General features: G+C 34.5%; 1 protein-coding gene across 2 annotated transcripts in view; it reads left to right on the plus strand.

The window, feature by feature from the left end:
• TBC1D32 (TBC1 domain family member 32) overlaps positions 1–25,895 on the plus strand; it is a 103,480-nt gene that overhangs the window by 73,134 nt on the left and 4,451 nt on the right. For both annotated transcript variants that reach the window (XM_084889605.1, XM_084889606.1), the window contains exons 26-32: positions 722–847; positions 1,766–1,849; positions 9,223–9,292; positions 11,144–11,259; positions 12,009–12,163; positions 14,904–15,044; positions 21,532–21,720. In XM_084889605.1, the coding sequence (XP_084745731.1) occupies positions 722–847; positions 1,766–1,849; positions 9,223–9,292; positions 11,144–11,259; positions 12,009–12,163; positions 14,904–15,044; positions 21,532–21,720 (881 nt within the window). The remainder of the gene's footprint in view (positions 1–721; positions 848–1,765; positions 1,850–9,222; positions 9,293–11,143; positions 11,260–12,008; positions 12,164–14,903; positions 15,045–21,531; positions 21,721–25,895) is intronic.

A 25,895-nucleotide genomic window follows, 5' to 3' on the forward strand; every position in this document is an offset into this window, starting at 1 on the left:
CTGTCTCGAGAGATTTTTCTAGTCTGGACTTTTGTAGGAATGGAATGATATAATAGGTGATACTTTGTGACTGGCTTATTTGCCTTGGCATAGTGTTTTCAAGGTTCATCCATGTTGTAACAGGCATAAGTACTTGCCTTTTTTGGTCAAATAATATTCTGTTGTACAGCTATCATATAATTTGTTTACACATTGGTCTGCTAATGGACAATTGGGCTGTCTCCACCTTTTAGCTATTATAAAGAGTGCTGCTATAGACAGTCCTTACAAGTTTCTGCATGTTTTCATTGATCTAGAGTATGTTACATACCTAGAAGTGGAATAAATGAATTATTTGGTAATTCTATATTTAATAGTTAGAGTATAACGTCCATGTCAGTTTAGTGAAATCTTAAGGTCCACACTGTTTACTAAATCAAATACTCAGTAATGTGTCATGTTGTATAAAAACAAGAATACTCAGGAATTATGATTATAAGTCAATCAATTTTATAAGCTTTGAATATATCAACAATCCATTTTTATGAGTTTTTAATAAATGTAAATAGTAATTGATAGTATAAGATGTGATTACATAAAATTGTTTTCCTTTGAAAGCCATATATATTCTGTTTTAAAAATAGAATTTGTATTTTTATATGCTTAACAATAATACTTATTTTTCAATGTATCTAGCGTGTCTTATAATAATAATACCAGTACATGTTATCTTTCTAATTAGACAATGATCTTGGCAAAATTTTATTACACTTCAAGATGTCTGATAAGCAAACTGAGTGGATAGAAAACTGCCGAAGACAGTTTTGCAAAATTATGAAGGCCAAACCTGATATAATCAGTGGAGGTGGTAAGTGCACTAATTTTTGTGTTTTTATTTATATATATATAAAAATTATATTAACAGAAGCAGTGTTTCCTGAAGATTAGTGCTAGAATACATAATACTAAATTCCAGAAGTCATTGATTTCTAAAAATGCGTGACCCTGGAGAACTAAAATTAAAATTTGAGATTACTAAGCTTTTTTAAAAAACTGTCTAAGAGGTCTCGGTAAGCAAAACTTAAACACTGTTTTATCTTTGCCCAGGTTTTGCCTGGTTTTACTCACTTTCACCAGCACATAGCATACTGCTTTGGATAGTAATATCCTAGAGTTAGTTTGTTTTTAAACTTAAGAAGGGTTTCATGACATAAATTAATTTTCTTGAGTTATGGATAATGGAATTTCAGGGAATTGAAGAGCTTCACTGCCCTACAAATCCTGTGCGCTGCCTACCCTGGCAAGCTTATTTTTGGTTCAGTTGCCTTGAACATATACCATCTGTTGCAAAGTATATAAAACAAATAATATGCACGGGTTTTGAAAAGGACATGAGCTATTCATTGATCTTGGATATGGAGTTCACATAATTTTTTTCTGTGTGCGTGAATAATTACGATAAGATATTGCAGTCTAATTAGTGATAATTTTCTTTCTGTATTGAAATCATTTAGCATTCTGAAGTAATCCTTAGAGGATCTAAAGATAACAGATGATTCTTTTCCAGTTTTACATCCATAGGTTCTCAGTGAAGCTATTAAAATTTAATTTATATCAGACGCATTGTTAAGAATATTAAAATGCTATGTGTTTTGAATTGGACCCCCTTAAGGGCGTAACTAAAGATGTTCAGATGACTTTTATGTACCAGTCTGTTATTTAAAGATGCATTATCATGTATTATTCGTGTTCTTTAATATTCTAATTATTCTCTTGTTTATTACAGCTTTAGTAGAATTACTTGAAAAATTTGTGCTTCATCTCTCTGAAAGCCCATCGGAATGCTATTTCCCCTCCATAGTATATACAGGTACAAATTAAACATTTTGAATTTTGAAAAGTATTTAGTGTGCAAATAGCTATTTCATAGAGATGTGTAATTAGATTACAGATATGCACAAGGTTTCTCATCCTAAAAATCTCTCATATACATTCCATATATCTTTCAATCTCTTCTGTGTAAATGTCTGAGTTTCCTTATAACTTTCTAACTTTAAAAACAGTGTGATTTCAGTGAGGAAGGGAGAGGGAAGGAGACATAGAAACATCAATGATGAGAGAGAATCATCGATTGGCTGCCTCCTGCATGCCCCCATTGGGACCAAATCCAAAACTCGGGCATGGAATCAACTGTCCAGGAATCGAACTGTGACCTCCTCATTCACAGGTAGGCACTCAATCTCTGAGCCACATCGACTGGGCTTTTAACTCCTTTCTGGGCCCTTTTAATCTGTCTACCTCTTAAAAATTGTTTTTCTTAAGATGATGTCTTCCTTAAGGTGAAGACGTCATTTAATCTACTCATCCCCACTTCCCCATGATCTCATCTGCTCATACTGTTTTACAAACCTCACATATTGATGGTTTCTACATGTACATCTCCCACTCAAAGACCTGTAAGCTTTATTTTCATATTTCCAAACTGCTTAACAGGTAAACATCACCTGGATGTGCTACAGAAACCCTCAAATTCTAAATGTCCAATAGGGACTTTGCCTCATCGTACCTTTTGATATACATCCTCTTCTTACCTTGTCTATTTTGGTTGGTATTATTGTCATCTACTGTCCATCTAAACCAGAAACCAAGGAAGGATGAACTCTCTTACACCCATATTTTCCTCCCAGTTACCAAACCATTTTAATTCTGTGTTCTTAATCTATCCCAATATTATCTACACACACACACACACACACACACACATTTAAATCGTTATTATTGAAATTATTATATGAGGTCCTCCTATTCCCCCCATTAACCTCTTCCAGCCTGCTCTTGTCCTCCCCCAACCTATCCCAGGCCCTCACTACCCCATCTACTTATATTGATTTCTACTCTTATATTTTATGTTAGTTTATGCTACTATTACTTCTGTTTAGGGTATTATAACAGTCTCTTCACTTTGGGTCTCTAATTGGAGTCGATTTTCTTTCAAAGGTATTCTTTATGCTGCTTTCAGAGTGATATTTGAAGCCCAGATCTGATCCACTCATTCTTTCCCCCATAGAAGCTCACCATTGACCACTGCATAAAGTATAGGACTCTTACCATGGTACCCGAGGCCTCAGATTAGGCTTGCCCTTTGTTCCTCTCTAGTATCATCTCTTTCTCTCCATGCCTCACAATTATTTTTTTAGGAACACTAAACTGCCAACTTCCTCTTCTCTCCCTCACCACACACACATTCGTTTATTCAACAAATAGATATTGTCCTCTGCTATGTGATGGAACTTCTCTAAGCATTCAGACACAGCATTGAACAAAAGAGAGAAACAAAATCATGCCCTAATAGAATTGACCTTCTGATAGGAATACAGATGATGAACAAGTACAAGATTCAGTATACCAGATAGTATAGTTGTAGATGAGAATTTTTCAGCAGGACAGGGAGCTGGGGCCTGCTAGTTGAGGTTGAGGATTACAATATTAAATAGTGTTCAGACCAGCAAAATGAATACAAGACATATGGCTATTTTCAGGGAAGGAGAATTCCAATAAGTGACACTAGAGGACTAGTATGGCTAAAAGGAAATAAGAGGGAAGAATTGTTTGTGTGGAAGTCATAGAGGATATATTTTGGAAGTTACTGCAGGGTCTTAAACATAGGATTGACATGCTCTGATTTACATTGTTAAAAGATCACTGTGGTTGCTATACTGAGAAAAGAATGAACTCAGCATAATGATTCCATTTAAAAACAGAAAATTGAGGTAACTAGGAAAGAAAACAGAAATTGTGAAGACAATTGTGAACAAAAGCATTTATGAAAAGAATTATAACTTTTTAAATGAACCTAATAACGTACATGACAAGAACACAGGGAATAATGACCAAGTCAATGAGTAAGAGAGGAAATCTTTAAGCAGTAGTAATCATGGAGATTTGCATGGTCAAGAGTGGGGATCTCCAGTCTGCAGCATAATAATCTCCAATTTCTATAGCTTTCCTTTGGCACATTGTTCTCTCAGATTATGTTTTCTGTATTATCTAAAATTAACATTATGTTGTATGTGCTATTCAAATATTCAACCTGATTGCTCAGTATTTACTGCCCTCTGTTGGACTTAATTATGCTGAGGGAGATCTCATGGGTAGTCTTTTTTTTAATGTAGTATCTAGGCAGATAAACCCTGAAGGTGAATTTAAATTTCTTTAAAGGCTCCATTTGAACAACTATCCATTAGAATTTTAGAGTACAGCCAAAAGTAAAGTGGCTTCCTATTGGTTAACTGTTGAGTATTTATTATAATATGATCATTTTGATGGTAGTATTGTTTTTTTCCCATGGCCTTAGCTATCTTCATCCTTTATCATTTGTTTTTTGGCTGGTGGAATAATGGCTTGCTATTATGAAATTTCACTTTATTTACTTTAAATTATAAAAAAAACCGGTTTGATATAAGGATATTTCAAAGCAAATGCTGGATAGATATATTCAATGCTTTTTCATGTTTCTGGAAATGAGAAATTGATTGTCTTTTTAAAAATGACAGGTTGCTAAACCCTAAGGTAGCTGAAATTAGAATAACACAGTTATCCATCTGTTAGCTCCCTCGGGATTTCAATCTATTATAAAATTTGAAAATCTGAAAAAAAAATCAAATTAGTTTGGCTGTTTATCTCCTTGAACAAAGAGGAAAGAACAAACAGAGAAAGTTCTGCACATTTGCAGGTTAAAATTGATACAGGTATCTTTCCAAATCTTAACAGACATTAACATTTTGCTGGCTCAATTCCCTGAAACAAGTTGGGGATTTTCTTTTACTATAATTGCATCTTTGAGATGATAAATTAAGTAGTCCTTTTAAGGTAGTAAATATTTTAATGTTAACTGCTTTTGTCTTTATGTTGTTAATCAAAAGGCTGAAAAGGTATTTAAAAAGTTGCAGTTATGTTTTTTGACTACTAAAATATTTTTAAACTTAATATATACAGTTAAACATCTTTATACTTTCTTTGGGCATTCAACAAATATGCTCTTTTCTATTACATTTATGGAGCATGTTTGTATGTTCTAACATTGCAAATATAAATATCCCTCTCCTCAAGGAAGGAAGATAGAGCATGCATCTAAAATGATGAATTAGCCGAAACCGGTTTGGCTCAATGGATAGAGCGTCGGCTTGGGGACTGAAAGGTCCCAGGTTCGATTCCGGTCAAGGGCATGTACCTTGGTTGTGGGCATATCCCCAGTAGGGGGTGTGCAAGAGGCAGCTGATCGATGACTCTCTCTCATCGATATTTCTGGCTCTCTATCTCTCTCCCTTTCTCTCTGTACAAAATCAATAAAATATATTTAAAATAAAATAAAATAAAATGATGAATTAAGTAAATGGCATCATAGGGAAAGATAGAAAATGAAGAAATGAGGGAAAACTGATCATTTTTAGCTGGCTACTTTGTTTCAAATTAAGGGTTTTGCTGTGAGTGCCATAGTGTTTAATGGAAAGGATGATTATTGTTGACTATACTGGAAGATAAGAGGAGGAAGTGGTAATAGAGCAGGACTGATGGCACTAGCACTGCTATTACAGATGAAAGAGATAGGAGAGGAGAAGACTTACGGAGCCAGCATAATTGCATAATTAAAGACATGGAAAGAGAAGTGCCAGTTAGGAGACAGACTCTTATACTAGTAGTAGCTTTGTCACCAGGAATTAGGTTTTAAGTCATTACGAATTGAATAAAATAGATAGATACAACCACATGTAGAAAAAGAAGCAACAGAATCTTCAGACTTGCTTTGGGGAAGGAAGGATCTAGGAGGAAGTATACTGACCGGCTAATATCTTTGAGTGATTGAGAGTTTCTCACTTTATAACCGATAAAGCAGCACTTCAGGAGAGTCAGTAAACAGGCAAGCAGTCACTGCTTCTTCAACCAGGAATTCATCTTCGAGAAAGTCTTTACTCTTCTGAAAATTTATTTTTTCCATGCCATTAGCCAAGTGCCAGGCAGGCTTCTTCTACCACTACTCTTTGTTCTGGCTCTGCAAACCAAAAAATAGAACAGAATGCATGGCCAGAGTGAGTGCTATCAGTGAATATTAAGTAAAACTTTTCAACTCATTTTGTTCTGAGACTATGATATTATAATTAAAATGACTGGTTATTTCAAATAGTTGCTTGAGTATTAATGCTGAGATTGAGTTACACATTGCTAAGTAATTAGGGTAAGTAGGGTACTATAGGTATCATTGTTTGGTTGAATTTTTTCAACAACTTATTTCATTAAGCTTTTTATAGATTCAAGGGCTAAGTGAGGCAGATTATCCACTTGTTAATTTATTTCAATATACAGAATACACACACACACATACAAATATATGTGTGTGTGTGTATTTAAATATATTTTAATTATGTTTTTTACAGAGAAGAAGGTAGAGGGATAGAGAGTTAGAAACATCGATAAGAGAGAAACATCGATCAGCTGCCTTCTGCACACCTCCTACTGGGGATGTGCCTGCAACCAAGGTACATGCCTTTGACCAGAATTGAACCTGGGACCTTTCATTCTGCAGGCTGGTGCTCTATCCACTGAGCCAAACCACTGTTCTATGGGAATGCAGACTGGTGCAGCCGCTATGGAAAACAGTATGGAGATTCTACAGAAAATTAAAAATGGAACTCCCATTCAACCCAGTAATCCCACTTCTGGGAATATTTCCCAAGAAACCAAAAACACCAATCAGAAAGAACACATGCATCCCTATGTTCATAGCAGCACAATTTATAATAGTTAAGATTTGGAAACAGCCTAAGTGCCCATCAGCAGATGCGTGGATTAAAAAACCATGGTACATCTATACAATGGAATACTACACTGCTATAAAAAAGAAGGAACTTTTACCATTTGCAACAGCATGGATGGACCTAGAGAGCATTAGGCTAAGTGAAATAAATCAGTTGAAGAAAGATAAATATCACATGATCTCACTCATAAGTTGGATATAATGAACAACATAAACTGATGAACAAAAATAGATCCAGAGACTAAGAAACACTGATCAGACCATCCATCCTCAGCGAGAAGGTGGAGGGATGGGGATAGAGGGGGGCAGGAGGGCAGTAAGAGATCAACCAAAGGACTTGGATGCATACATATTAGCATAACTAATGGCCACCGACACTGAGGCAATGGGAATTTGTCCTGGGGGGACAGGAGTGGCGCAGGGGGCAGGTGTCAATCAGGGAGGGTGGGGGGAGAAGACAAATTAATACAAAAGAAGAAATAAAATATAAAAAAAAGAAAAAGCCACTCTAGGCAGATAGATGGCCAGCTAGTTTAGTTTGGTCCTGTGAGGAATTCCTGGGCATGAGACTTTCAGTGTTAAAGCCAGGAAAGTCCTAGGTAATCTAGGAGAAGTAGGTTACCTTAACTCTAAGAGTGCTAACAGATGAAGTATTGCTGGTACAAAGAGTAGATGTTTGATAACAGCAATGCTTGATTTGTTCTTCCCTATCTCTATAGATCTCAAGTCTACCTATATTTTAAGGTTCAATTTAAATGCCTTGCCTTCCTAATCTCTCCCTTTTCTGAATTCACATAACATTTTATCTGTACCTCTCTTACTCTTCTGAGCACTTTAAAAAATTAGAGCTATCTATATACAAATTTTATCTCTGACACTACATGGAAAGTTCCTTTAGAACATGATGTATTATTTATCTTTTATCCTTACATAGCTTCTAGCCTGGTGTGCTACACCTACTTTATCAGAAAGGTCTATTACAAGGAATGAATGAGTCCATGGGTTAAGCAGATTATATTGATAGTATGCGATGCATCAGTATGTAATGGGAGGAAAAGGAAATTTGTGATGTGAGATTCGGAAAATGTAGCCTTTGGTCTGCTCTACCACTAGATAATACGTGATTTTGGACAATTTCCTTAATCTTGTATATTTGTGTATATGCACACTACCATTTCTTCAGCCCAAAACTGAAAATTTCAACTGGACCTTCAGTGCTATCTAGTGATGCTTTTAGTGTTCATTGTTAGCTTGGCCATCCAATGTTCTCAAGGACTAATCTAAACTTTCAACCTCTCTTAATGGTTCTCCATCTGAACAACCCCTCCTTTTAAAAAATGTCTTTGTATTTTTATTAATAGGTAAATCTTTCCAGGTGCTTTTTTTAAATCGAATTTATTGGGGTGACATTAATAAAATTATATAGGTTTCAGGGATACAGTTTCATAATACAACATCTGTATATTGTATTATGTGTTCACCACCCCAAGACAAGTCTCCTTTCATCACCATTTATCCCCATTTTACCCTCTTTTATCCCCACCCCCCTCTTCCTCTGATAATCACATACCGTTATCTATAAGGTTTTTTGTTTTATGTGTTTTTTTTTCTTAATCCCTTTTTTTTCACCCAGTTCCTCTCTGACAGTCTATCTCTGTATAACTTTGTTTCTATTTTGTTTGTTAGTTTATTTTGTTAATTATATTCCACATATAAGTGAAATCATATGGTATTTGTCTTGTCTGACTGGATTATTTCATCTAACTATCATCGTAAATCAACAAACAAGAAGTGTTGGTGAGAATGTGGAGAAAAGAGAATCCCTTTTTCACATTTGGTACTTCCTACTTCACAGAGAATTCGCCTGAGGAAGAAACTTGTTCACTCCACCCCCATACATTGTTGTACATTATAAGTAGAATACTGATTATTACTTCCTGACACTCATGCCTAAATCTTTAAGAAGTAAATGGATATATATATATATATGCATATGTATATACATATACACCCACTCATATACATACATACATGTATACATATATACACATATGTGTATATATATTGTATTTGTAATTCAGAATGTTATATATAGTTTGCTTAATGAAAGTGAAATACTCTAGACTGTTTTGGGGTTAATAGCTTTTGTGTTCTGAGAACCGAGTGAAAATAGATTGATTCAAAACTATGATTGTTTTGTATTTAATATGCTTTTAAAAATGCTTTTATAGGAGAAAAGTTATTTGTAAAAATTTTCCTGTTAATTCCTTTGAAAACATAATTAACAGTTCTTAAAAGAACAAATTCATCAGTGTTTTCAAAATTCACAGTAAAATATGTAAAAAATATTGCTTTCATCAATTTTCAATTAAAATGTGATTATTACGTAGACTTTTGTACATTTTTATAACCCAGTTTCCTATTGTTTTTAGCTACTGATGCAGATGTGAAGAATGAAAGTCTTTCATTGGTGCAGCAGCTTGGCGTTAAAATAACTGTCAGGTGGGTGGGTGGTTAGAGATCAGCAAAGAACTTGTATGCTTATCTGTGTAACCCATGGACACAGACACTAGGGAGGTGAAGGCAGGGGTGGGGGGCAAGGGTGGGCTGTGAAGGTCAGTGTGAGGAAAAAGGAGACATCTATCATACTTTCAACAATAAAGATTTTTTTATAAAGTGACTGTCAGGGGAATATATCTCCCTTGTGTATATCTAGAATTTTTTTTATCTACCTGATATGTGTTTAATAGTATTTAATTTAACAACCAACTATTTAGTATATTTTATTTTGGTATATTTTAAATGCAGAATTTATCATTCAGAAGATAATTTTATTTTTAGAATATTAGAAATTACCTCTATAGGTAAACCAGTTATGATATATTATTATTTCAGAATTTAATTTCAGTGTATTTAAGCCTCTATGACTATCAGATTTCCCCCCACAAATAACATTATAAAAATCAGAACACTGGCAGCACAATGATGCCATTTCTAAAATATGATTAGCTTATCAAGCTATGGTGATGATTACAAAAGTATCTTAAGGATAGATGCAGAAGTTAAAATGAATAAACCAATTAGAGTAGTTTGAGGTTTTTGTACTCAAATTGTAATTTTCAACGGAGATGGACAAGCTAAACAGCAGTCTGGGAGTTAAGGGCTAAGTCCTCGACCACCTCCACCCTCATTCTTGCTTTTAAATGGGACCTTGATAGTCTCATTCAGAAGGAAAAGAATCACAATCAAGTTTTAGGAATATACATGTGAAAGATGTTGAAAAGACTGGGTGTTTTTGTAACTTCATAGCCTTGGAATGAAAACTATGGTACTCAAATAGCTCACCCACCTTTATCACATAAGGCATATAACACAGGGATTAAGTTTTGAAACCTTGTTTTTATGTTAAATACCCTATTTCTGTTGTGAAATGGAATCCATAGATAATGTAAGTCACATGTTTTAAAAAATTATTATAATATCTTATTGGTAAGAAGTAAGTGGAAAATGGTTTATAATGAAATGTTTGTATATAAAATTACAGCCTAAGACATAGCTGGCACTCCTCTTCATGACTGGCAGCTGCAAACGGAGGCTTTATTTTGGGGCTTCAAATCCTGCAAGAGTTGCCACTGGCAAAACGACTTTCCAAAATGGTGAACAGTGCTTAGAAAGGCTTCAGATAAAGTACTAGCTTTCCCTGTTTTGCACCCAGTTGCATTCAGAATATGTAAAAAATGTAGGAAAACATTTTATATAAAACAATTAGTTTCAGATCCAACCCATGCAAAATAACAGGCGGGGCATTGCACGTTGTTATCATGTTGTCCCATGTCTAACCTCCTGGCCCTCACTCACCGCCTGCCACTGGTGCCCCAGTCACTATGACAATAAAAAATGCCCCCATGGGATTCCAAAGTGGCCCCCTGGGAAGTACCACTCCCATTTAAAGTCATTGGAACAGATGAACTCAAAAATTGCTTCTTAGATTTAACATTTGACTTTGTCAATTTTCTGTGTTTTAGATTAAGTTCTGGTTAAAAAAAATACTTATATTCTATTTGTCAATCTATGGTATGTATGTTTTCTCTCATTATTGTTTTATTTTCCTTTAAGGTTACCAGTATTCACCAGATGAATACTGCTAATTCAAATATATCATAATTATTGGTACCATACTAGTATATTGTCATTTTTTTCCTAAAGTAGCTATGCCGGAAGTATTATAGAAATTTGAAAACTTAAAATCTTGAAATTTTAAGAGGACTCCACTTAGAGAGATTTCTATAAACGGATTTACCATACAGGGCCTAAACTTTATCCTTTTGTATGTTTTGTGGATTTTTAATGTAGGTATGGCAAGTTCCTCAACCTGTTAAAAGAGAGTGCGGAAAGTGATCTGACGTGGGTGTTAAAGCACTGTGAGAGATTCCTGACACAGCAGCAAGCTCACGTGAAATCTTCTCTTCATATCCTTTTTTAAGTGGATTCACAGTTCAACTTTATTCATACACTTAAGTTCTTGATGGGATATATTTTATAGAAAATATTACTTAAACCTATATTAGTGATTTATTTGTTCTGATATATCTTCATAGCATTTTATTCTGTATTTTAGATGTGCATTTTATTAAATTGAATAGTGATTAACTTCATTCTTAGTCATTGACTCTGCAACTGAATAATTGAAGTTAACGGAATATGTTTTCAAACATACATAAGAAAGATTTAAAATTAGATTGCAATCTAGAAAAATAATATTCTATTTGCATCGGTTTTATTGCAGAAATAGGATTTGACTTGAAGAAAAAAAAAATATGCAAACTATTTGCATTCCTGAATCTAAAAATGTGTGATTTTAAAAATACTTGGTTGTGCCAGTAATTTAGCGGACAACCTGAACTGGAGAAAGATGGTACTTTTGTGTCCATCACTTCGCGAAGAGTATTCTACAAAGCAGAAGGTTTCCTTCCAGTTGCTCGTGCCATTGGCCTCCACAGGACATTATAGAAAACGGTACATTATAATAGTTAATGTGAATTTTATTAATAAAATTTAATTTTACATCAGTATCTTATAAATTGATGAAAGACAAAATGAGGATTAAGTATCATTAATATATCTTTCCTTATAGAGATCCTGGAAGTGAGTATTAATGGAGTTATATTTCATTTTGTAACGTAAACTATTACAACAGTTCCTTAACTGTGCTTTTTAGTCTGCCTGCAGGGGAGTTATGCTGGCCATGACTGGTTTGTATCGTCTTTGTTCATGATAATGTTGGGGGACAAAGAGAAAACATTCCAGTTTCTTCAGCAGTTCTCCAGGCTCCTGACCTCTGCTTTCCTTTGGGTGCCAAGACTGCATGTTTCTGTAAGACTTTTTAGCCTGTTTTTAAAGAAGCATTTTAAATCTTACGGCAAATGCTGTTTAAATTAATTGGGATCTTATTTTCTTTGTAGAGAACTCTGTATTAATTTATACATATGGTACTCATACCAGCTCACCCACAGGTTGAGAACTGCTAACAGGGTCACCTAAGACCATCGGAAAACACAGATATTTACATTACAATTCATAACAGTAACAAAATTTACAGTTATGAAATAGCAACAAAAATAATTTTATAGTTGGGGGTCACCACAACTAGATTAAAGGGCCACAGCATTAGAAAGGTTGAGAACCACCGCTCTAGAGCATTGTGACTAAGCAAAATACATCAAAAACACTAAATGTATAACAAACATAATTTATAATTTGATGATTCAGAATACTCTTTGTTGTATCTGTATGGCTCAGAGCTGTCATTGATCTGGGTTTATGAACATCATTTACTATAAATTAGAGTTCTGAAATGGAAATTAATAGAGCAATTAATAAAATTAGTATAGTTAAGTTATTGGGATTGTGTGCAATTATTAGAATATTTTCGTGTCATTTAGGCAATAATTTGTTGCAAAGCTACTCTATGCAGGGTTGGTGCTAGGAGCTTTTTTGGTTACCCAAAAGTGTGGCATAATTTTTTCCAATCCTCTATAATAAAAGGGTAATATGCACATAGACCGAACAGCAGAACAACCGAATAACCAATCAAAGTGTAGTATAATGATATGCTAAGGTTGCTCAATCGCTCGCTGTGATGTGCATTGACCACCAGGGGGCAGATGCTCCGACCCGTAGGTTAGCTTGCTGCTGGGGTCCTGCAGATCAGGACTGAGCCAGATGGGCCAGATACGCCCTGGAGCTCTCTCACAGTCCATCTTTTACCTGATCGTGCACAGGTGGGGTCCCTCAGCCTGGCCTGAGCCCTCTTGCAATCTGGGACTCCTTGGGCGATGTTAGAGAGCCGGTTCCAGCCCAGTCGCACAGGCCACTCCCTTTGGGAGGGTGCCAGATGCAGGGCTCATGGCTTGTGGGTGCTGCTGCGGCAGTGGGAGCCCTCCAGGTCAGGACCAATTGGGTGCAAGCCTGAGGCAGGCGCAGTGGGGCTGGAAGGAGTGGGAGCAGCAGGTAGGAGCTGCAGGCGGCATTGGACTGCAGGTTTCAGCCCATCCCTGCAGGCCACCCAGAGGGACCCCACCCAGGCACGAATTCATTATACATATATTCAGAAAAGTATTATCTAAGTTTGTATTGAAAATTAACATGTTATGTATGTATAAGTTGACTTTTGCTTTTATATATGTTTATTATATTATATTCATTAATCTTACTCTTTAAGTACTCATTAATGAAACACATTGTGCAGTCCATATTATTATTTTTATTTACTCAATAGAAAGGTTAGTTTTTGGTTTTAGACATTAATCTGCAATTAACTACAAGAAGTCCATTTAATATGCTATGTAATGTCTTGTCATCAGTATGGAGAGTTAATGTTTTGTGTGTGTGTGTGTGTGTGTGTGTGTGTGTGTACTGTGAGGTATCTTCCTGAGAGCCTATCATAAAATATGTTTTCCTACAAATATATATTTCTGCATGTGAAATGGTAAATCATCATTTATGCTGATGAATGATAAAACTGGAAAACCATTAATAAATTATTTGACTTCTTTTGTAATTGTTTTATGTTATTTTTATTTGTTTTAATTTAAAAGTTATTAACATTCTTTCATTAAAAAGGTTTAAAAATAAGAGTTGCACAGTAAAGGCAAGAACATAAAATGTCTTTCTGAAACTTTCTTAATTATGTATTCTTCAGATCTAATTTGAGTATCAGTTTTTATTATAAGTCTATAAGATATAATTGTGGATCTAAGAATTTTTCTTCAAGTTTCTTCTTTGTTTTTAAAAGAAGCTGTTGTGGTTAAATGATGTATTTATACTAACTCATTAAAACATTATGAACATTCATGATAATAAATTGTATCTAACAGCTAAATTTAAAAATAACCAGCTTTATGTAGATATTGCTGAAAAAATACAAGTTTGTAAATATTTGTGTTTATATATCTACACATATATAGTATATGGACATATAAATATACATATAAGTATATGTATAAAACATTTATAAAATATGTGCTCTGAGAACTTCGATGTGAATGCATTATGTATTTCAATGTCTACCCCCCTTTTATTTGGGGTGGGGGAGCAAATTTCTTATAGAGTTCCCAATTTCAGTTATTAGTAACACAAGTTTGTATTTGGATTAACATTAACTTAGAAAAAGAGGATTAGGCAAATACCTCTAAGAGCTGACAAAAACCTTTTAGCATTATGGAATCATTGGCCAAAGCCAAGGAAAGTAGGTATATTGAAACATCCTAGGTATTAAAAAAATAAAGCATGTATTACTCCTGAACTCACTCATTTAGTCTTTAATACAACACTTGCCTTCATCATTCCACAAAGGATTGAAGTTGCCAAAATTACAAAGTGTCAACTTCATTCCTGTGTCTCGGAAAGTATATCATATTGCCTTTATTGAGATTTATGCTTTCTACAGAGTTTAACATTCTGACTTTTAAATTTATGTAACTATAATATTTGCATTATTTGTGATCCCACCGCATTAATTTTGAAGCAGCAATTCAGAGGCAAAGATTTAGGTGTTTGATTATTTTAAATTAGCTGCATACTCATTCACTCTCAATTTCTTTTTTTTATGCAGAGGTACCTACCTGTTGACACTATAGAATCTGGCATCCATCCCATCTATTTCTGCAGCACTCACTATATTGAAATGCTGCTGAAGACAGAGGTGCCACTTGTGTTTTCAGCTTTTCACATGTCTGGTTTTGCACCATCACAGGTAATCTATAAGGGAGTAGCATTTCTTCAATTCCCAGATTTCATTGTTAAAGAAAATTACATTCTCATCAGGTATAGGAAATACATTTAAATTAATAAAACTATTTTTGTAAGTATTTATGCCTTTGTGTTTAAATACCCAAACTGGCTTCTTTTCCTTGGACCTGTGGTAACAGATAGGTTTACTTTATAGGAGGTACCAGCCATTCACAAAATTCAAGTTCAAGTTCAGTTATTCAAAGGTATAGACATTCTGAAAGTCTATGACTTGTAGGCTTTTTACAGATAATGGAAACTATCTTTTTCAGAAGGCTAATTTATGGATTAAGTAACTAAGGGCAATAATTGGTATTAGCACTGAGTATCTGTTATGTGAGATATTGTGTCTTATCTAACAAGAAAGCCTAGAGCTGTGTCTGCTGTTGGAATCAGAAAGGTTTTAATTAGTTTTCCAGGGCCTAGAATTGTATATGTGGTCACATGCCAGTAGTTGCAGATGTTTATGGTTAAGAATATCTTGACCTCGGAGCTTATTGGACCTGTTTATGTGACATATTGGGTAGATTTCTTAACAGTAAACTATACTCCATTCTCTTGTATTTGTCCTACTAAAAACACTTTCCTCTTGGTTAGATGGTATTTTTCTTAAAATGACATGTGCTTTTATACTTATTTTGAAGAGCCCTTGTGGCATTTTTTTACATTTACTTTTATCCGGTTATTAGAACTGCTGAGTTTTCAATTTCCTAAAATTAATGAGAAGTCTAAATATAGCAAGGAATGCATATAGTGGAAAGCGACCCGCTTCCTCTGCCAATTCTAGCTCTTACTGTGTCTGTACCCAACATACTTCTGTGAATTTTGAATCACAAAATGTTTAATTCTGGTTGAAAGTAGTTACTTAAATATTTACTATAAGCTCAATAATCCATTCTTTCAGTTCTAAAAATCCAAGTCAGGGAGCAACAGGTTCTTGAGAATTTATTTTTGCCATGATTATCTGGATTAATACAATGCATTGTCTAATACCTCCAATCATTCCCTGGTCCCTAACATATATCCTGTAATTTAAAAATAGACTACCAAAGAATGTGGGAAAAACTTGCAATGCCTTAGGCCTCACTGTATCAATTTGGTATCTATCACTTTGGATTCTGCTTATCAATTTGACATCTTTTTATCAATTTGATATATTTTTATTAATTTGAAACTGCTTACATGTAACAAACAGATTTATCTAATACAAACCACAGCATTGTTTCTCATCAGTAGTATTATGTTTCTTAAGTTATCTAATTTAAAAATGCCTTTTTAATGGTTCTCTTTGTGAGCCACTTTAATAAATTTAAAGTATATGCCATTGTTTTATTGAAGTATTTGCCATTTTATTGCTATTATAGAACATGAAAACTACTTTTGTACGTGGTTAAGTAATTATTTGGGTATTAATTTTGTATTTAAAAGCTTATTCATTTTGATCTAACTGAAAGCAGTGCTTTTTCAAGTTGTTAATTTATAGACAACTAATGGGTTGGGATTACTTGATTAATGAAAGATTTGTAGGTAGGTTGCTAAATAAAATAACAGTTCTGTAGAGTAAAAATAATCTCAACTAGAATAAAAAATATAGTTAGAATTATATATTTATTGAAGAGTTTCTTTTAAAAGTGAGGTTGGAAAGGAAATAAAAATTAAAATATATATTCTTTCCTTTTAAATGAACAGAAAATTACATGTTCTAATTAACCTTTTGACCAGTTTTACTTTTATTAAAAACTGTCCTCATTGAATTTTTTTTAACTTTCCTGGCTTAAGTAGAACATATATTTAATGATTTATCTCTTGTAATTCCTTTGGAACATCATTTGGCATATCACTCATTATTGCACTGTGCTGTGTCAGCAAGTGGGCTAACCTGGATAATCCTCAGGATATACTCTAGAAAAACCTCTTGATTTTTCTCTTTTGCTGGATCTCTGCTACCACCACCACCACCACGAAACATGTGCTAATGTTGCTACTTGAAATTAAACTGTCTCGCTCCCTGTGTCCCATCTTTACTTGTCAGATTCTTATCCTTGAATGTCTGTCCAAATATGGTGCATTTCTTTCCAGATATTTTGCAAGTGATTTTTCTTCCTTATGAACCCAAAAAGCTATTTAAATGTTTTAAGTGTAATTAGGTGTAAAGAACATTGGTTTACTATAAAACAATGCTTGAATGTATTGGGTCGGCAGCTAAGTAATTGCGGGTTTCACACATATATGGCTTCAGTTGAATTTTTAGGTTTGCAGACGTAGTACAAATGTAAAACACATTTTGCTATTTGATAGTTGGCTATTCAGCTGTTAATCAGTAAAAAAAGTTTTTTGATCTGTTTTGTAGTTTTCGTTTGGCATTCGTTGAAAAATGGAAAATCAAAAGGAACATTTTCGTCATATTTTGCTTTTTTATTTCTGCAAAGGGAAAAACGCATCGCAAGCTCATAAAAAGTTATGTGCTGTTTATGGTGACGAAGCCTTAAAAGAACGGCAGTGTCAAAATTGGTTTGCCAAATTTCGTTCTGGTGATTTTTCACTCAAAGATGAAAAACGCTCTGGTCGTCCAGTTGAAGTTGATGATGCCCTAATCAAAGCAATAATCAATTCGGACTGTCACAGTACAACACGTGAGATTGCAGAGAAGCTTCATGTATCACATACATGCATTGAAAATCACTTAAAACAACTTGGCTATGTTCAAAAACTCGATACATGGGTTCCTCACGAACTGAAAGAATCACAGTTAACGCAACGCATTAGCAGCTGCGATTTGCTAAAGAAACGTAATGAAAATGATCCATTTTTAAAACGACTGATAACTGGCGATGAAAAATGGGTTGTTTACAACAATATCAAGCGGAAAAGATCGTGGAGCAGGCCAGGTGAACCAACTCAAACAACATCAAAAGCTGATATTCATCAAAAGAAGGTTTTGTTATCAGTTTGGTGGGATTACAAAGGAATTGTCTACTTTGAACTCTTACCACCCAACCGAACGATCAATTCTGATGTCTACATTGAACAACTAATGAAATTAAACAATGCAGTTGAAGAAAAGTGGCCCGAATTGACAAATCGAAAAGGTGTTGTATTCCATCATGACAATGCAAGGCCACACACATCTTTGGTCACTCGGCAAAAATTAATGGAGCTTGGTTGGGATGTTTTGCCACATCCACCATATAGTCCTGACCTTGCACCATCTGATTACTTTTTGTTTCGATCTTTACAAAACTCCTTGAATGGTAAAAATTTCAATAATGATGATGATGTCAAATCGTACCTGATTCAGTTTTTTGCTAATAAAAACCAGAAGTTTTTTGAACGTGGGATTATGATGCTGCCTGAAAGATGGCAAAAGGTCATTGATCAAAATGGGCAATACATTACAGAATAAAGTTATTTAGTTCCATAAAAAAATTGTCTTTGATTTTCTTTAAAAAATCCGCAATTACTTACTTGCCGACCCAATATATAAATGCCAGAAAATTGCAATGGAATTAAAAACTATATCAAAAAGAACTAATTGCAGATTCTAGGGAGACTTTATTTTAACCAATTTGGATAAAGGAAGATGGATAAATATCTCCTTACATACATTTGAACTTCGGGTCTATTGTTGGAACATATGAAGTTGGTAGGTTTAAAGGTTAGACAGAGTTAGTGATCAGCAGTTTCACACCATTCAGCCAGTAGTAGAGAAAGGCCAACTAGAAAGATGGACAAAACCTGTGACCTTTTTCATCTTTGTCTCCTTGCTAAGTTATCTCTGAAACTTAGAACTGAATGAGACCTTTTTCTCTGGCTACAGGGACTATTGTATTAATTTCCACTATTCAGCTGTTTCTCCTTCCTTTATCCAGAGATTCTCATTTTTATTTACAAAGCGTAGTCATAAGTTGATCAGCATTAGTAACTGTAGCAAAAAACACAGAGAGAACCCTGGCAACAGTGCTTTAAATGAATTGAAAGTATCTCTTCTAGTCAAAGAATCATTGACTGCTTTAACATATGTAGTCAGGTATTTTTCTTCCCAGTCCAGTAGAGCCACATTATGTGGGTATTTGCTGGGCAGTGAAAGTTGGTAATGAGCTCTGCATGCCAACTTACCCTCCTGGCCGAGGTCTGGAAGAAGAATCCTTTCAATGTCAAGTGGACAGTGAAGTTGGGACCAAAGAAAATTAACTATATTCTGCCTATTGACAAATATTAGACATTTATAGACATACTCTGATTCAATATTGAATCAGAGTAAGCTCAATGAAGAGATTTTGGAGCATAATAGAAGGGAACTTAATATTTATAAAGGAAAATTTTATATCTGAGAACAGAATTACAATAAAAAACAGAAGGAAATATTTGATCATATATAGTTGGCATTATCAATAACAAAATAGAAATTATTACCAGAAGATGAGATGAAGAGATATGCCCATAATGGCTGAAATTTGAAGTTTAATGGCTGACATGAGTAGTATATGGAAAACAAAAATTCATTGATACCATCTGGTATGGACTGAGTTGTATCCCCCCAAATTCATATGTTGAAGTTTTAACCCTCAGTACCTTAGCACGTGACTACTGTGTTCCCCCGAAAATAAGACATCCTCCAAAAATAAGACCTAGTGCATGGAAAAATAAGACATCCCCTGAGAATAAGATCTAGTGCATCTTTGGGAGAAAAAATTAACATAAGACACTGTCTTATTTTCGGGGAAATAGGGTATTTTGAGATAAGGTCTTTAAAAGTGGTAATTACACTATAATGAGGTCATTAGAGTACCCCCTTACCCAGTATGAGTGGTGTCCTTAAAGGAATAGCAGATTTGGATGCAGACATGTACAGAGGGAAGACCATATGAGTGTGAAAGAAAACTGCCATCTATAAAGCAAAGAGGTTGGCCTCAAGAAACCAACCCTGCCAGCACCTTGATTGTGGACTTCTCTAGAATTGTAAGAAGATAGTTTTCTGTTGTGTAACTCACCCAGTCTCCAGTACTTTGTTACAGCAGCCCTAGAAAACTGTTACAACATGTAAGGGCAGTTAAAAACAGAATCGGTGTACCAAACATTTGAATCAGAGGTATAAAACAAATTTTAGAAACTATTTTTAAAGGGACAAAGTGATAGAGTAAAAGACAATTTGTGTCTCTGTATCTTTTGTATCTATGATAAATTGAAATAAGCCACCCTATCTGTTCCCATTTTCCCCTCCCTTCTCTTTAAGACATAAAACTTTAGAAGAAGATAGGTTCAAATAAAGGAAATCTTTCCTTCATGGTAATTTGTTGATCATTATGAAAACTAAAATATTGGAAAATAATTGTCTTAATTTCTCAAGACTGCAGTATCAAAGTATTATAAACTGGGCTGTTAGAACAACAGAGAAAAACAGAGAGGTACTGTCCCAGAGATGCGGAGACTGGAAATCAAAATCAAAGTGTTGGCAAGGCTATGTTCCCTCATAGGGGAAGAACTGTTAGGAAGAACTTCCTAGCTCCTGGTGGCCTTAGATGTTTCTTGGTTTCCACATACATCAATCATTTGTCTTTTAGTCTGACATTTTCTGTGTGTGGCTTTCCAGAATCTTCCTTCTGTGTGTGTCTATCCAAATTTTCCTTTTTTTATATGATTGCCAGTCATATTGGAATAGGGTTTACCCTATGACCTCATTTTATCTTGATTACTTCTTTAAGACCTTGATTCAAAATAATGTCACATTTATAGGTAGTGGTATTAGGACTTTGATATACTTTTTAAGGGAATACACAATTCTATCCATAACATTCATGTACCAAAATGTTAGCACTGTTGATATCTGTGTGATTATTTTTTCTTAAACGTTTCTGTTTGTCTACAACAGCATGTATCTCTTTTATAATCAGAACAAATATTATTCAGAAAGTAAGAGAAATTATTTTTTTAGAAAGACTCATTTTTTAATCTCTTCCTCAGCTTTCAGTTTTTATGTTATATAATCCTGTTTGGTTTAAATTGTTTTCTGATTCAGCAAGAGTCCATTTGCATTAATGTAACATTTAGCAATCTGTTATCTGCATAATTATACATCTGTGATTATAGGTAGGGTAGAAAAAATTCCACCTCTGAATTAATACAGTCTCTCAGCATTTGTTATCTGTAGAGAGCAGACTGGTGTTATGAAGAAGAAGAGACAAGATGAGTAAAGAGGGCATTTAGCAATAGGCATTTGTACAGTGTGAACACCATCAGTTGCCCCGAGGTCCCGAGTCCCAAGGCCATGGGAGTTTTCTCATGCACTAAGCGAATAGGTGAAACATACTTTAGGCTTATGTGCAGAATGTCTTTCTATTTTTATTAAATGTTAAGCTCTTCATTGGTTTTTATGTGTGTTATTGGTTATTGCTTTTTGAAAGTCAAATATGGCCATATAAACTTTCTAAAGAACTGCTTTCTCTTTTTTCCAGATTTGTCTGCAGTGGATAACTCAGTGTTTTTGGAATTATTTAGATTGGATAGAAATCTGCCATTATATTGCTACTTGTATTTTCCTTGGTCCTGATTATCAAGTGTATATCTGTATAGCTATCTTCAAACATCTACAACAAGACATTCTACAGCACACCCAGACTCAAGATCTTCAGGTCTTCCTAAAAGTAAGTGTCTTTCTATCTGAAGGGAAAGTAATTAAGAGTTAATAGCTAATCTTTATGGGGTACTCAATGTCATATACTCTTCTAGACTCCCGTATAATCCTACAGACAACCTTTTGAGGTAGGTACTCTTATCATCCTCATTTTAGAGATGAGGAAACTGAGGAACCGAATTAAGTAAATTGCCCCAAACATAGTTGCTTACTTTCTCATTTACAATATTTTGACTTTTGAAGTTCTGGGCTCTAGGAAACACATATGGAAATATCATGTATTTTCTGTGTGCAGTTTTTTATGGCAGTTCAACTCTATTTGTTTTAAGTTAAAATCTTTCCTTGAATTTAAAATGTTTTCCTCCATTTATTACCTCAATCATCCCACAGACACACATTGACATACATACTCCAAAACCAATATTTATCATTTGCTAGTTTTTCTCTAGGTCAGTGACTAATGTCTATGTAAATTAATTTTATTTTTATTCTTTACCATTACATATTTGTCTGAGCTCTTTTCCATTAAATGATGATTTTCTGTAAATAAATATTATTGATAATTTGATTGCCAAACTTTTAAGTATGATTATTTCATAAGTACTAAATTAAAAAGGTCTCAAATTATCATATATCACTAGAATTATGATCTTAGAAACATTCTTAATGAAAAAGTATACCAAGACAATGCTTGTACATATAGGAAGAAAAACTAAGGTAGAAAATGAAAAAAAGGACCTGCAAGAGGTAATTGGAGTACAGGGGGGGTTAAACAAAAGGGAATTATGATGAGGGCCAAATATGAATTTCTTTTCAGTAAGGAGTGTTTTCATCAGCTACATAGTCAGTTAGAGGGGCTTCCGAGTATGAAAATGTCCCGAACTCGTATTTGTGTATTCCCCAATTTTCTAACCTCTTATCCTATTTTAATTTTGCTTGTATTGTTTATAACTAGCTGAAATTATTTTATATATATTTTTGTCAATCTTCCCCAGTGAAATGAGTAAGCTCCCCAAGAATTTTGATTTTTGTCTATGTTGTTTATAATGTATTTTCAATGTCTGGAACAGTACCTAATACATAGTGGGTGCTCAATAAATAATTGTTGATAGAATAAACAAAAATATAAATAAGTATAAAGGAAAAGATGAATGAACTTAGTTTTAGTCACATTGAATAAGAAACGTTACTGAATTCTTCAAAGGGTTGTCACGTATCTTCCTTCCTGCCACAATTGTGTCTTTATATTTTATCATCTCTACATCTGACTAATGGTGATTATTGCAGTTTTATCTCTTTCTTGACTACTGCCGGGAAAATTGTAATAGAGTTTGCAAACAGTGACCTCATTAAATGTGTCCCAAAACTCTGTTGTTCTCTACGAATAGTGCTATCAATTTAAAATGAAAGAATTTTTAAATGAGAGGAGAAAATTATCTTTACTAACTAAGTCATATTTAAATTACTAAAATTTTAATTGAATTGGTTTAAATCCAAATTAAGGACACACTGGCAAAGAATTAATCGTTAGTACTTGTCCTGGAACAAACCTCATTTCTTACTCCTGTTGTTTGCAGCCATCTAAGGGATTAGAAAAAAATGCCTGTCGGATATTGACTTTACTTTTTTTTTTTTTTTTTTTTTTCCCAGCAGGTAAGTCTCAACTTCACTGGTCTCTTTGGTGGGCAGTTGTTTTTCTTGTGAGATAAATTCCAGTGTAGTTTATTTAAATATGCATTCACTACCCTTTTTACTACTCTATTAAGCCCTGTCTTCTTGTTTGCAAAGTACATAAACTTCTGTACACCATTTTTCACTTACTGATGTATTAACCAATAATGAAAATTTGATTAATGAAGTGGTTTTTTTTAATATATTCCTTGGGAGATCCCTTAAGTCAGGAATAGCTATATCATTCAAAAATTCCTCCTTTAACTATAGTCATAGGGATTAAACCTTGGAGATTATGCTTTATACTTTCTGATCTAAAATCTCAGCCTAGTACTAAGGGAGAAAAAACAAAAGATCTTAACAATTCTCCACTAGTACTTGTCATAGACATGCTAATATTCTTTTAAATTACATGTTATTTTCTGACTCTACATATTTAGTAATAATTGCTTCTGAGAAGAAAGAAGCTGTAGTATAATATGAGACTTTTACTTGTTATATATATACTTCTGTATATATAATATATGTGGACTTTTTATTTTTAAAGAATGGGCTCATACTTTCTTTGTAAAATTTTTATATTAATATTTATTGTTGAAAGTATTATAGATGTCTCCCTCTTTTCCCCCCATTGACCTCCTTCACCCCTCACCTGTCCTCCCAATACTTCTTTTATAATAAACTAATTTTCAAAAGGAAATGGAATCCTATATAACAAAGAGCTATTATGCTAATTAGACTGAACAGCCAATCACCCTTCTGGACGACCTTCCAGATGAAGCCAGGGCTGCGAGGGCCAGCTGGGGCTGTGAGGGCTGAGCCCCTTGCATGAATTTTGTGCATTGGGCCTCTAGTCATTATATAGAAGTAGATAAAACAAATATCTGATTGTTGTAAATCAGTTCAAATAATCAGGCCCAATTGAATTAATTTCCAAAATATTGACAAACACAAATGTTTTTCACTATTATCAGTTATCCTGATAATCTATACTAATAAAGGGCCTGTGGTTGTGACGCCATAATGTGGAATGACCCAATGGGCAGCGGCTCTCACAGCTGGTGGGGTGGGGTGGGGCTGAGCTACTAGTGATGGAGAGCTATGAGTGACAGAAGGCGGGGCAGCCAGCTGAGGCAAGCAGAAGCGACCTACCTGCACACGATTTCAAGCGTGGTTGGCCTCTAGTTTTCAGATAATGAAATGGTTCCAGAAGATTGAAATGATGCAGTTTCTTTTCCTGGTTTAAGTTTTATCTATAGACAGAAAGTGACATGTTAGGAAAATAAAGAAAACATCAACCTATTTGACTTTATTTGGGTTTCAGTTCAAGATTTTATATCAGGTAATGGAGAGTCTAGATGCAATGCCTACATATGTACTAGCCTACTGAATAGTTCTTCATGATCAGTCAAATACTACTTGGAATTTCTTATACCAAAAGCTGCTGAACACTCATAGGCAGCGCAAGTTTACCAAAAAATAAAACAACAGCAAAAACATAACAAAACCTTATTTTTTCTCTTTTGATTAAACCACTAAATATTAGATTATATGAATAACAGGAATATAAATTGATATCAGCAAAGAATTGTCTTCTTCACAATATCATTGCTGACAACAAAAATGTGAGTTGGATAATACATCAACTAAGTGCATTATTCCCACACTATGGTGATTAATAGGTCAATGCTGAGCTAGATGACAGCTTCCGAAAGCATGCTAAAGAACACAGTCCTGCCTGGCTGGTGTGGCTCAGCAGTTGATGCATCGACTTTTGAACCAGGAGGTCACGGTTCAATTCCCGGTCAGGGCACATGCCCAGGTTGCAGGCTTGATCCCCAGTATGGGGCATGCAGGAGGCTGCCAAATAGTGATTCTCTCTCATCATTGATGTTTCTCTCTCTCCCTCTCCCTCTCTGAAGTTAATAGATGATATATTAAAAAAAAAAAAAAAAGAAGAAGAACGTAGTCCTTGGAGCCTGGGGTCCTGGACATTTTTATCTGTGACAAATGGTGGTTTAGAAATTCTGGAATCCAGACAAAAATACCATCCAACAAAATAAGTATTCTCAAATATGTCAGCCAGCTTGGATACCTAACGTACAGAAGACACACATACAGACTGGCCTTATTGCATTCCTCTCAGCATGCCAATAGGCTGGCAGTGAGCTTGGTTTTAGTTTGTGAATTCCACCTGGGGACAAATGTCACTGAAATGCCAGGCCAAGAAAAGATTGCCTCCCAGTGAATATTAGACTGTGAAGGCTCAAAATTCTTAATTAAAATGCTTCAAGTAAATCTTGCATATTATGGCAAAATCAATTTAAAATTATGAAAAAATCAGATTAATTTCATCCCAATCAGTCAGTCATCAAGCAGGATTTTCTTTGTGTGTTGCTATTGCAGCTGTAGCTCCAGGACACATTGGCAGGCTCAGATATGGAGATCAGACTGAGAAAAACCAATGGAGGGCTAAGCTTTCAGAGACAAAAGTATACATATTACAAATAACTC

Source organism: Pipistrellus hanaki (assembly GCF_964339955.1).
Source record: "Pipistrellus hanaki genome assembly, chromosome: 7".
NCBI lineage: Eukaryota > Metazoa > Chordata > Mammalia > Chiroptera > Vespertilionidae > Pipistrellus > Pipistrellus hanaki.